Source organism: Dendropsophus ebraccatus, chromosome 3 (assembly GCF_027789765.1).
Source record: "Dendropsophus ebraccatus isolate aDenEbr1 chromosome 3, aDenEbr1.pat, whole genome shotgun sequence".
Lineage (NCBI taxonomy): Eukaryota > Metazoa > Chordata > Amphibia > Anura > Hylidae > Dendropsophus > Dendropsophus ebraccatus.
Genome location: NC_091456.1, coordinates 22,770,791 through 22,784,133, shown reverse-complemented (window position 1 = coordinate 22,784,133; position 13,343 = coordinate 22,770,791). Strand labels below are relative to the sequence as shown.

At 40.1% G+C, this 13,343-nt stretch overlaps 1 protein-coding gene across 3 annotated transcripts in view; it reads right to left on the bottom strand.

The window, feature by feature from the left end:
* Nucleotides 1-6,142: 6,142 nt before the first annotated feature.
* HIC2 (HIC ZBTB transcriptional repressor 2) overlaps nucleotides 6,143-13,343 on the bottom strand; it is a 39,182-nt gene continuing 31,981 nt past the window's right edge. For all 3 annotated transcript variants that reach the window (XM_069964052.1, XM_069964051.1, XM_069964050.1), the window contains one exon: nucleotides 6,143-8,875. In XM_069964052.1, coding sequence (XP_069820153.1) covers nucleotides 7,225-8,847 — 1,623 coding nt within the window. In that variant the 5' untranslated portion in view covers nucleotides 8,848-8,875 and the 3' untranslated portion in view covers nucleotides 6,143-7,224. The remainder of the gene's footprint in view (nucleotides 8,876-13,343) is intronic.

Genomic DNA, 13,343 nt, shown 5'->3' with positions numbered 1-13,343 from the left:
AGGAGAGCAAAAAAAAAAAAAAAAAAAAAAAAACAGTAACACGTTTGTGTATTATGCTACATAAGATTTACACAAAAACTGAATTAAAAAATAAATTTGAATTAAAAATAAACTTGATTCGATAAAGGTGAAGGATATAGTTTTCTTTACTATTCACTTGTCCTATATGTTGACTGTCAAAAGACAAAAAAAGCGCCCACTACATACCGCTCCATAACATCTGTGAACCTATGGAAACCTTTGCACGTATATACAGCTTTGGATAACGACTTCACGTGAGATTCAGTTGGTACCCTGTTTAATGGTCCCTTTTCCAACTCGAAAACGTCAAATACGACAATGAAGAAAAGATATATCCACTATGGATTGTCACTACACTTGTAAAACACATCAACAATTGAATTTTTAACCAGGAAGCAAAAAAACAGGGCAGAAAACTTAGCTGGCGTCCACCTCCATCTGCTGGAACACCATCTGGGCATAGTTTTGTTTTTTTTTTAGCTGGAACCACCACCAACTTATAGGCAGTATTCCAAATATTTCTATATATATATAAAATTATTTCATATTCCAACACAATTGACAGCACTCGGTTCTGTGTATTTGGCATGATATTTACATCTTCTATGGGTAAAGCAGGACTGACAAGGACACAAACGATACGCTCACCAAAAATACAATAGGCAATTTTTGCATGCTGTACATATAGAAGCTATTGATTTACGCTAAAGCACCAGACAACATATCTGTATGGAAGCAGCCCATCTATTCAATGACTATAGTAGAGGGTGGATGGGAGGTGGGTGGTCTATGATGTCCTGGTGGTCCAATAGCTTTGTACATAGGAAGGGATATGGGGCCTTCTTGGTCTCATCCCACCTTCTGCACTTGAAGGACTGAAGAAGTTACTACATTCTGTTAAACAGGAAACACAAAATAGGGGAGGGAACATTTTGCAGAAAAAAAAATATACATATATTTATATCAAATGAAGCCGGTGACATTGTAACAATAAAAAAATAAAGCATCACAGAAGATATCCAGTATGAAACAGAAGAGCTACAGAAAGTCCTGCTTGGTAATTTATGGCTATTTGTTGAGTCTCTGAGGATATTTAGGCTTATTGTCTCTTTTTTTTTTTCCTTGTTACTGAAATCCTTTAGTCTTTTAAGTTGTTGTTCTGCCACAGACACAAAATAGGGTTTGTCGGCCCATGACAGTGAAAGGATCTTAGCCTCTCCTTAGCTCTTTCAGTAGAGCCAACATGAACTGGAGAGAAAAAGTAACAGCAAAAGGCAACGATGAGGAACTCGCCAGCCTCAATGCTGCTGCCCACAGGGGGTTGAGATAGATACATTCAGAACTGCACATACATAGTGAAACAATACGAACACTGCAAATTTCTGCACCATCTTTGATTTATTGAAGACCAGACAAAATTAATGGCCTATTATCCATAAGTTTTTTTTTTTTTTTTTTTTTAAAGTCTATAATTTCAACACATTTTGAAGAATTTTCAAAAATAAAGGAGATTTTATTATTTTTAACCCAGTAAACCTTGGATCCTTAGTGGAAGAAAAAAAAAAAAAAAAAGTTTTTTTGTTCCGAGAGTAAAATCTGGGTGTTGGCAAAGACTAAGGCATTGTTCCCACTTGGGAATATATCGGGGAAGGTGACAATCTTTTAAACGGACGCGAATAAAGATCATGTTTTTTATTAGTGGCCGTCTATTAGTGGCCTTCCTCAGATATGTTCCCAAACTGGGTACATAGCCTAAAACTATTTTCAAGACTACAAAACACATCAGTTGCCCTATGTACTGCCTGACACAATCAAGACAGGTAAGGACTTTGTGGGATTTTCCAAATATAACTTGGTCATCCATGAAAACTTTTCAGCCAGCGCATTGCAAGCTTTATACCCAACACTACAAGAGGTACCGGCAGGGTTAAAATTACCAACTTTTAATTAGTTACCAAACCAGACTATCATGTAATACTTTATAATTGAAGAATTCCAAAGCAGAAAAGAACTGAGGTCACAGCAAACCCATGGAAAATGTGGAATTAATTTTGACTGGTCTGTAGTTGAGGTCTGAAACTGTAAAGACATATGTAAACAATGAGTTAAATATAAATAGTCCATTTTTTTTTCGCTTTTTTTTTTCTTTTGTCTTATTTCTGAGCCCAGTTGGTTTCTTCAAAATGTGCTTTGGTTTAAAAAATAGTTTACGGATTTGGGTACAAGCTATTTCTTTTTTTTTTTTTTTTTTGTTTTTTTTTTTTTTTTTGTAATACATCCTTGTTTATGGTTTTACACTTTAAAAATCGATTCCTGTTATTCCGAAAAGAAAACAAAAAGTTATAATTCAGGAACTAAACAAGCATTTCCCACTGCCTGCTTTTTATATTGTGAAATTGCTGCTGCATTTTTATCCCCCCCCCCACCATGTACAGCACAATTCCATATGCAGAATATAACTCCCAGTCCCTCCCACCCCCTCCACCCAGGTCCAAAAACTCTTAAAATTTGCTTTTATATGAAACTAGTGTTTTGCTTTTATCATAAAATACAGAAAAATGCTTGATACAATACTATGTCATAGAAATGTGGCTGAAAGTTTGTTACCTGGAGGTAGCCAGTCCCTGAAGTTTGAGAAATATTGTTATTATTATTGTTGTCACAGTTTGGAAATGTATTTTTTTCCTTTACATGTATTCTCTAGAACACAAACTTACACAGCTAGCTAAAAAGGAAAAAAAAAAAAAAAAGAAAAAAAAAAGTTTGTACAACGCTCAACTATACACAGACTTTGTGTCGATATTAAGTGCTGAGAAAAAAAAAATATACATAAAAAAAGATGCTTGTCAAAAGCCAAATATTCTAAGAGTCGTGATTTTCATAAACACATGGGTGAAGGTGAAGCTTGAATTGTCATTTACTTTATCGTCACGATTAGTGTAAGGAATGGAAGGGGCAGAAGTTTTTGCTTTGGGTGTTAGAAGGAAAGAACATCCAACTGCAAAAAGATTTTCTATATAATTTGGTTGTAACCACTTTGCTAGAATCAAAAGACTCGCTGCTTTTTTACTTAATCACAAGACGTGACAAATCAAATCAATCTTTTTGTTGGCATTATTGGAAAAATCTACATAGATTTCATATGTCAGTGCCGCTAAGGATTAGCTCCCCTAATAATTATTAAACTAGGGCAACCACCCAAATTGAAAGAAAAAAAAAGTTCCAATTCCCAGTTGGCCAAATGTTCCCATTCTATGTAGAAGAATAGGTGTAAAATTGATCTACGACTAATTCAGTTCTATTGCTGCTTTCCAATAAGTAAAAAAATATCAATCATTGGGATTAACATTTTTTGTGCTCATTACTTATTGCTACAGAACCACTTTTACATGCAGTAAAAAAAATTTTTTTTTTAAAACAGAAAAAAACAAAACAAAAAAACTGCGTATATGGCACTGAGGTCTTTCTGCAGATGTACTGTATTGTGCAAAGTAGTTCCGGATTGCTCTTAAGAGCTTCGGCTGAACATTTTATGAGGGGCCATTAGATTACTATATAACCAGAAACCAAATGCAGTCCATGGTAGCAATCTACCAGAAGGGAAGACCTACACAGCTAGAAATATTTATAGAACTGAATTATGTTCAATAAAGAGTCACTGTCATTTATAGAAAACTTTTTTACATTTCCACAGATAACTTAAACATTTTGATTGGTCGGGGTCCCCCCCCCATATCAATTATTAGATATAGCTTTAAGAATCGTAATGGTCTGCGCTTTCCAGCTATGGAGCAGTAGAAAGGAAGATACAGCACTACAGGTCGGGTCCGAAATACAGTTTTTGTTCCATTTTTATTGAAGTTCGAATAATAGTTTTTATTGAAGGTCTGTGATAAAATCTGATGTAATAAGCTGATGCGTTTCGATCGCCAAGATCTTAGACGTAGCTACGACTAAAATCCTTGGTGCTCGAAATGCATCAGCTTATGACATCAGATTTTATTACGGAACTTCAATAAAAACTATTCTTTGGATTCGACCTGCAGTGCTGGAACTTCCTTTCTACAGTTACATTGCTTGGTGAAGCTCACATCTCCATACACTGGTCAGGGTTGGATATTCTGCGGGTGTTGTGAGCTGTATTACCTTCATTCACTCCCGGGCTAGGTGCTCAATTCATCTCATTGAAGATCTATAGATTTATAATAGAGCCCATCTCATGCAATGGGTCGGGGCAAGCACCGAGCAGGGGAGTGAAGTGCACTATTGTCCTGGTGATATGTAGAAATTGGTGGGAGTCTCATCACTAGGAACCCTGACTGATCAAAGCTTTTGACATGTAAGGATCATAAGTTTTTCTAAATGACAGTAACACTTTAACAAACAGAGTTAAGAAAAAATATTAGGCTACAAAAGATGATGCAGGTTCTACTGTCATCGCTCTAGTAGAGGTATATAGAGTTAAAGGGGTTATCCAGCGTTGGCCACTTCCCTCCATTGACAGCACCGCTCATCTCCAGTTTGGGTGCAGGTTTGCAACTCAGTTCCATTGAAGTTAATGGAGCCTAATTGCAAACCACACCTGAACAGGAGACAAGAGCGGTGCTGTCTCTGGAAGAAAGTGGCCATGCTTTTCTAACGCTTGACAAACCATTTAATTTTGAAAAAAAAAACATATCTGAGGTAAGCAGGACACTTGACATTGAAGTCAGTAATGGGCTATGTTTCCACAGTGCCTTTTTTTCCCCCGTTTGAAGCCAAATAACAGTCATTTCACAATGATGGCTGTCATTATGACAGCCGCTATTCGCCCTCCAACGGCCACAAAAAGACGCTGTGGGAACATAGCCATCATGTGAGCTCAATATCAAAAATCCTTTTTAATTTACACCCAAAGAGCACAGAACTTGTTGTCTTAGAATTCCTTTTGCTTTACATTGTTCCTTTATGTCAAATTGACTCCGAATTCTCCCAGGACTGAACATTGATTCCTATCAGAAAGAAAATACTACGGGCTGGCACATTTTATAAATGTAATATTTTTGGTCTTAAAATAATGTAAACGTTGTAGATTCTGCCACTGCCATTGGAGAAGGGTCATTAGACGTTTTGGGGGAGCGCCATACTGTTACGTGCCTTTGACAAAATTTTAACTTGCACTAACACAGAGACTGCTTAACACTTTGGTCAATTAAAGTATAAGTGAGAGTTTTTCTGCTACAAGAACATTTAAAGGAGACCGGTTACTAAATACGGTAGGTCCTGCACCAGAGCCCGCTGCAGTGCATGCTTTAAGGGAGTCATGGGGGGGGGGGGGGCTTTAATAATAAAGTGACTTTTCTTACTGTTGTAGACAGAGTACTTGTGCACGACCCTGTTTTAGGAAAGATCAAAGCAGAGGATGAACACAGATTTATACTAAATTGTCTCATAGTAGGTGTACTTGCAAATACATTACCAATTCTATCCAATCAAATAACTACAGAAGATGTCCTGCAATTGTTAACTGCACCCATATAGAAAGTCATAGCGGTAAGACCCTCTCTACCTGCTAGCGTGGTAGGAAGAAGTGTTACGAGTTGAAGAAAGGGTTTGGAATAGGTTTTGGTTTCATTCAGATTGGATCTCTTTGGATTAATTTTTTTTTTTTGGATCAGAAGTTGTCTTAATACAGCAAATGTTTGTGGCAAATTCCTGACAGTCTAATGTTTTAATGCTTCCCATTTAATTTAAATGTTCTAACTTTATACATTTACTTACATGAAGAAAACAAAAACTATGCAAAAGCTTCTTAGTAAAAGCATCTCACTTATCAAGAGGTAGCAAAATTGACCAGTCCATAGCATCCTTCATCTTACATGTCTCTATATATATAGCCGAACCAGGCTGACACTCTTGCACACACACGCACTCACACACACACACAGGAGTACCTAAGTGGTGACAAATCACCATGAACAGCAATAGGGTAAGAACACTCTCTATCCCGCCAGACCGGCCTCTAGTGCAAACCTGTCTGGAAGAGGAGACTTTCTTACCCCATTTTTTTTTTTTTTTTTTTTTTGGAGGCAGCATGTGTGGTGAAGATAAACATAACTTACAACCAGCCAACACTTTTGAGTCATGTAAGCAGGACATTATGCACTGTAACAAAGCACTGGGAGCCCTGTGAAGGACAGAATGAGTTACGATGCTTCGGTTTTCTGAGCTTACCGATACATAGAGAAGCTCGATCATGTAAAAAGTGAGTAGTGAAAAACAAGAATACTAACCCACCACCCCAAATAATATCCCTAAACTTCCAGTTCAAAAATTCACAGATTCAAAATGTAATTCAAACAAGTCTCCCAAAGCCCACCACTGAGACAAGTACCTATTTATGGACAGGAAGGGGGGTGGGGGATAACAGAGGACCTCCCTCCCACTGGCTTACATAGGTGCAACTGTTGGGCAAAATGTTAGTTTCCAGTCTGTGGTGAAAAAGGGCATTCAGAAAGAAGATAGATAATAAGGATCATGCAAAGAATTCACAGCCAAAAAGATACCAAGTGCCCCAGAAAGTGCCAGCCTGCTTTTATCTTTACATTGGTGTTTGAGAGGAGCAACTTGGCATGAACCTATCCAAATGCCCACAGCGGTAACCAGGAGAGGGAGTCGTGAGGTTTCCTTGGTTTTCATTCATGGATACAATTAGAAAGCCAGCACCTCTTAAGGCTGGACAGATGTAAGCAGGGCCACGATGTAGAAAGGCGTGGACGATTCAGATGCTAAAAACATGCCTTCCGCAAATGCCTCCTACCCAAACACCTTCAAACCCCAAACGTAAGCTGGATTGCGTTACCATGTTGTCACCTTGCAAAATAAGAGCATGGTAATTCGGCTAGCTTTACGCCAGCGATTTACAGCCTTTTATTTTGTGTTAGCAAGAGGGTCATTGAAGTCTTTGTGTAGGTCCTGAGGATGCAAGGGAGAGAAGTGACGTGGAGGCAACGCATAACTTGCTTCCACTGTACCATAGCTTGAAATGTTGTCATCACTCTTTACATCTTAAAGCTCAGATGAGGCATTACACCCCCTTTCTACGATGATACAACCTAACTGGAAAACAGGTACCCTTAAAGCAGCAAGTCATCAGGAAGGTAAATTGGTTAGTTTGTGTGCAGAGGAGAAGCACATTCTTAGGGTATCGAGAAAGTCTTTGGTTTATGATGGGGAGGTATGCATACGCAGGTGACTGATCAGATTGCGCTGCTGGGTAAATTTCCCCCCGCAGAGCTGACATTCATAGGGCTTTTCCCCTGAGTGGACACGCATATGCTCGGTCAGTCGATATTGCCTGGTAAAGCGCATTCCACACTCTTCACAAGCAAACGGTTTGAGGCCCAAGTGGCTCCTCATATGGCGGGTCATGGTTCCTCTTTGTGTGAACATCTTGCCACAGATGTTGCAGGGGAAAGGACGGGTCAGCCAGTGCGTTTTCTCATGCTGTCGGAGGGTGGCTGGATCCTTGTAGCTCCTCTCACACACTGAGCATTTAAATGGCCTTGGTTCATTTGGAAATGTTGTGTTGGGAGTGGACAGGTCCTCTGCTTCCTCTTTACAGTAGGAATCCTCTTCTTTGATATATAGCTCCTCTTCAGTATGCATTTCCACATGAGCGTTTAGTTGCTCCGAGTTAGGAAATCCCTTTCCGCAAGGGATGCACACATACAAGTTGTCACCAAACGGCACAGTCTCAAATCCATCTTGTCGGTAAACATAGTTGGCACTGGGATGGTCATTTTCATTTTCACTATGCCCACTTTCCTCACTGATGTCTTTACCATTTTCCACCTCCTCCCTACATTGGAAATTCTGCTCAGAAGCATAGCCTCCACCAGAATTTCTCTCCTTTGACATAGGCCCAACAATAACTCCATTGGGCAAAGCCTCTCCTACTTCTGGAGAATTTTCTCTCTCTTTCCTGTCCCACTCCATTTTACGTGTTGGGTGGCAAAGGTTATTCTTTGGCCCAGATTCAGAGTGGTTCTCGTCCAAGTCCATTGGTTCGCTGTCTCTTTTTTGGGGGGCGGATTCTTCGTATGAGGCACAGTTGGCTATGGATGCTGAGGCAGATTGTGGTGAGCCTACATGACTGTCTGGTTGTACATTCTCTTCTTGTGCAGGTAGGGACGGGCTTTTCTTTGAAAGGTCAAGGCCTAGCTCATGGTCACTCCCATTAGTGCTATTATTGAGGCTGCTGTTGCTCCCTGTGCCTAGGCTTAATGGGTGGCTATTTTCCTGTTTGGGATTGCTAACAAACACCTCATCTTCTTGGACTGTTGTTTTGGACAACTCATTTGAGTTGGAACTCTTGTTAACATCCAAGGACCCAGAGAATCGCATGTGAGCGAGTGGGGTGGCGGAAAGCCTTCTTCCTACGCGGCCTATGCTGGGCACACCAAGCTTTCCTACAAATGGTTTCCCAGAACGCTTAAGTTTCTTCCTGCAGAGAGTTGCCAAGTCATGGAGTTGGAGGTAGCTTGCTGCGGTGAGGAGAGCACTAAAATTCTGCTCTCCTGGCTGGTCGGATGTCAAAAGTTTACCGGTGTAAATAAAGTCCAATATCTGCCGGAAAACAGCTGGGTTAACCATATCTGTATCCAGATTGATCAAGTTGTCATGAAGGACAAGAGATTTAAAGTACATGCTGCTGGCAGCGAGAATGTTCTTGTGAGCTCGGAACAAAGCATTTTCTACTACGATGATGACGTCACATAAGAAACCTTTGGCTCGTTGCTGGTTCAGCTGAAGCAGCAGTTGTTTGGCATGGTTTGGCAGATCCATTTCCCCCTCTTCATTCAACGTGCTCTGCCTGTTTAAAAGAAAAACAATAAATTAGGCAAAATTCATAATTTTTTTTAATGCTATAAACATTTATGCACAAGTGACTTGTACATTCACAGTATAGCAAGAATCTTGGTTAAGGATGGAGAACCCTTTAGCTGTTGCAAAACTACAATTCCCATCATGCCTGGACAGCCGAAGCTAAAGCATGATCCAGGCATGATGGGAATTGTAGCTTTCCAGGCATGGTGGGAATTGTAGTTATGCAACAGCTTCAGGGTCAAAGGTTCCCCATCCCTGACCTAGGTCATTGGGAGGTAGGTTCACGCATTTTTGCTAGGCAATTGAGGTACAGGATATTGATGGCTGTATAGCCGTATGCTTTTGCCATTACCCACTACTGGAACTTCAAGAGTATATGACTGGATACTGTTGTTTTACGTCCTTTCAAAATACCATATTGTGACAGACATATAAGTTGTCCATTATATCGAGAATAAGAATTATTCAACTCCTCCCCTGAACAATCTTTATACAAATATAAGATAAGATATGGACCAGAATACACAAGATGCAACAAGGCATCCAAAGTGGCAAGAGGGCCAGGGGCTTCCTGTCTGCTTGTGCAGTCTTGGAAAAGGCACTGTTGGTAGTAAGCTACAATATGTTTTGCATTACCAGCAATGTGTAAAACGGAGTAAAAGAAACCTTGCTCTTTGTATTGCAAAATGAAGAGGCAGGACACAAGTCAGGAATGCACGAACGGGGCTCATGGTACTGCAAAAACTACACAGAGTCAAGCAAAGTTCAGCTGACAAGGTTTGCAGTCAATTTAAACCATATGCAAAGACTCGCCTGCGGGGCCCAGCCAGAGAAAAACAAAAAAGTGAGGAGGCGAGAGAGGAGTAGGAGAAAGAGGTAGTGAAAAAATAGAAGGACATGTACAAGTACCCAGAAAAGTGGCACACAGCAATATATTCCACGGTCCAACAGAAGCACAGGAATAGATTGTGAAAAATTTTTGCGTAAAGTGATTGTAGAAAGAAATTAAAAAGGACCGCAAGAAAAAAAAACAAAACAGTAGAGAAATAATGCAGAAATAACCAGTTTTTATAGCTGGTAAACAATATATGGAGTTATGGCAAAGTGGTCATTAGTAGTGATGAGCGAATAGTGAAATATTCGATATTCGTACGAATATCTCCCGAATATTCGATCCCATTAAAGTCAATGGGAACAAGTATTCGATTATTGAAAAATACCTATTTGACCACTTGGAGGTAAAAAACAGAAGCTGGGTGATTTGAACACTTATCGAATATTTATTGAATATTCAGCGAACTATTAGTTAATATTTGATAGATGGAATACCTTACTATTTGTTTGAATATCTATTCGATCGAACAGTATTCGCTCATCACTAGTCATTAGATTCCCAACTTTACAAATGTTATCTATTAGGAAAAACCTTTATAGGACAGGCACCTAGCACAGTTATAGATTCCCATAGTCATAGTGGGCACTCATCCGACACTCACCTTTCTAAACTAAAGGCCGAATTACACAGCCCGATAATAAGCAGGCACCATCAGCTCAGCTATTATACATGCATTTAGCGAGCGAGGAGCAGCGGGAAGGGGCACCCAAATGATCCTTCAATCATTCAGACGGCCAATTAAAGTCAGCAGTGATCTGCTGAGGCCGTTCCTATTACATGGAGCACGTCGCTGCACAAATCGTGATCTTTCAACGTGTTGAAAAACCACGTTCAGCCGACATTGTGCATGTGTATCTGTTGGTGTAATAAGGCCCTTAGTTAGTTCGAGGTTTTTAGATTAATCTGGAGGTACACCTAAAAAGTCTGCACTGAGGCTCAATGTTCCCACTTTCCCTCCTTTCACGGAGTCATTCAGAACCCCATAACAATTAACATATTTAAGCGCCATATTAACGTTTGGAAATTGCACCGTACCTTCCAGCTAAAAAAAAAAAAAAAAAAAAAAAAAAAAGCCCAATAAGCAGGCTCCACCATATGCTCAATTGTTACAGTATTCCCATTCAAGATGCCACTGGTTTTGTTTGTGAGGTAGAGATCTAGTACTTCTCCCTCCTTTCCAGGAGGAGAGCGTTTATTTTAAAAATATGAATGCTTATCCACAAATGAAGGAAGCGATAACAAGAAAAAGTAAGAAGAAAGTATTCTGACACCTGATGCAACATGACACCAAGGAAAAGAGGGGAAGAAAAAAAAAAAAAAAAAAAGCCCACACCACTACCCTTTCTTTTGCTCCCCCTCAATACGGCAGCTGGCACAGGCGGGCACTGTATTGCAAGGAGAGTGGACAAAGGAGACCACACAGATTCTGGAAAATGTGTGTGCGCGCAAAAGTACAGGCTGCCAGGCTCAGCAGGAGACGGAAGATTGATCCTATAGCAAGATGGGAAAGGGGGGGGGGGGGGGTGAATTGAGGTACTGTACCAGAGCCCATTAAAGACATTTATCTCAAATATGAAAATTTATTTAATTTTCTTTAAGAAAAAATAAATGGCAAAAAACTAAATACACTGTCAAGACATGTCAAAAAGTTATTGATCCCACTGATGGTGCGTTTATACAGAACGATTATCGTTTGAATTTTCGCAATAACGATCGCATTTGAACGATAATCGGATCATGTCAGCACAGTGAACGATCAAGCAACGAGCTACCGCTTCTTGGCAACGGACACATGGCGCAGGTGCCGCGCTCTCTCCCCGGAAGTACCTTCTAATCCCAGGGAAACCCAGTGGGATCAATAACTTTTGACCTGTCTGTTGTATATGATCCTTAAGATTTTAAAATAAAGACTTGATTAAAAAAAGAAAGTTGCTTTTAGTGACAGGTACTCTTTAGTCACAAAGACATCTAAAAAGTTATGATCAGCCAGAAGAAGCAGGTGGGTGTGCGCTTCACTCCCCAGCTAGCCACTTGATCTGAATGTTTGCAGAAGACAGCACCATTATAAGTCTATGGAGCCTGTCTCCTGTAATCATCTGTATGGAGCACAGCCTTGTACATCACCAGCCTACATGAATCAGTGGTGGTCTCAGAGTCACCAACTAACCTTCGGGCTTATTCCCACACTCCAGGTTACGGAGAGTGATGCTGCGGAGTGGACTTACAGCCTTCCCGGCTTGGATTACGGGGCATGAAAAGAAGTCCTAAGGGCCCTTGCACACTATGGAAATTGTGCGGATAACTTGCCGTGGATTCCGTGCGCGCTTCTGCTTGAACATCTGGCCGTCCCATGGGCTTCATTCTAGACTCATGCGGATTCTGACATCCGCCCAAACAATTGACACGTCAATTCTTTGTGCGGACGGCAGAATCCACCTGGCCATAGAATGGAGCCTATGTGACCGGCGGAACTTCAACGGGAGCGTAAGGGGGTGGGGGTGTTGCAAGTGACGGAATCTGCAGCAAGATATCTACGTGATTTCCGTACATTGACATTTGCTACATGTAAAAATGTATATAATTTTAAAGGGCTCCTTAAAATAAAAAAAATAAAAAGTGTTGATCTACTAGACGGTTTTTTTTATCGGGCAGGGGTTTTTACAGTCTAAAAAGGACCCTTAGAGAAAATAAGTACTGTTAGGGTTAATGAACATTGTCACAATGAATAAATGAACCCTTTATAGCAGTATTCAGTATCTGCTAGGCCTGTGTTGCCAACACACAGTCACTCTGCATGATGCCTGCCTATACTCTGCATATACTCCACTGAACTACTGTGGTGCCAGTTTTATTTCCTTGAAGATTCTCACGAAATCTGTAAGAGAAACTCTTAGTCCCTTTGTGTAAAATAGAAGTTACACATAGGTAGAGAATTTTTACGCTCATCCAGTTCAGCCAGTTCTTCTGCAGTGTTAATACAGGGGAAGCCAAAAAAACCTACACTATGCAGAATACAAACTCTAAATTCATCTTGGAAGAAAAGAAAAAATATATATATATATATGTCTAAAGACGATACGCTGCTGATTGAGGCTATATTCATACAACGTAAAAACGGCCGTCATTTAACAACAAATAACGGCAGTTATTTTATAACCATGCCTGTTATTATATGAATAACGGCCATTGTGCAATACAAATCTGCATGCAACATGTGAATTTGCAGCAGAATTTTAAAACGGTATCTACCATGTCTTCATTTCCAGCAATTTTTCTACAAAGCAGCTCTATTTAGGGCCCATATGGAGCCCATAAAATTCTGTGTGTACCTATAGATCTGTACTATGTACTTTCTAAATGTTTATCTGCTGGTATCTGGCTCACCCACCTTTATGCGCACTACCCTATTTATGCAAGATGGCTGCACTATTTCTTCACAGATTTTAAGAACTTACGAGCAGGGCCCTTACCTTTTTTTTGTTTTTGTGTACCTTCAGAATCTAGATATTATTGTTATTTATCTAGCCACGCGTACTGGTCAGCCGTAACATGAGGCTAT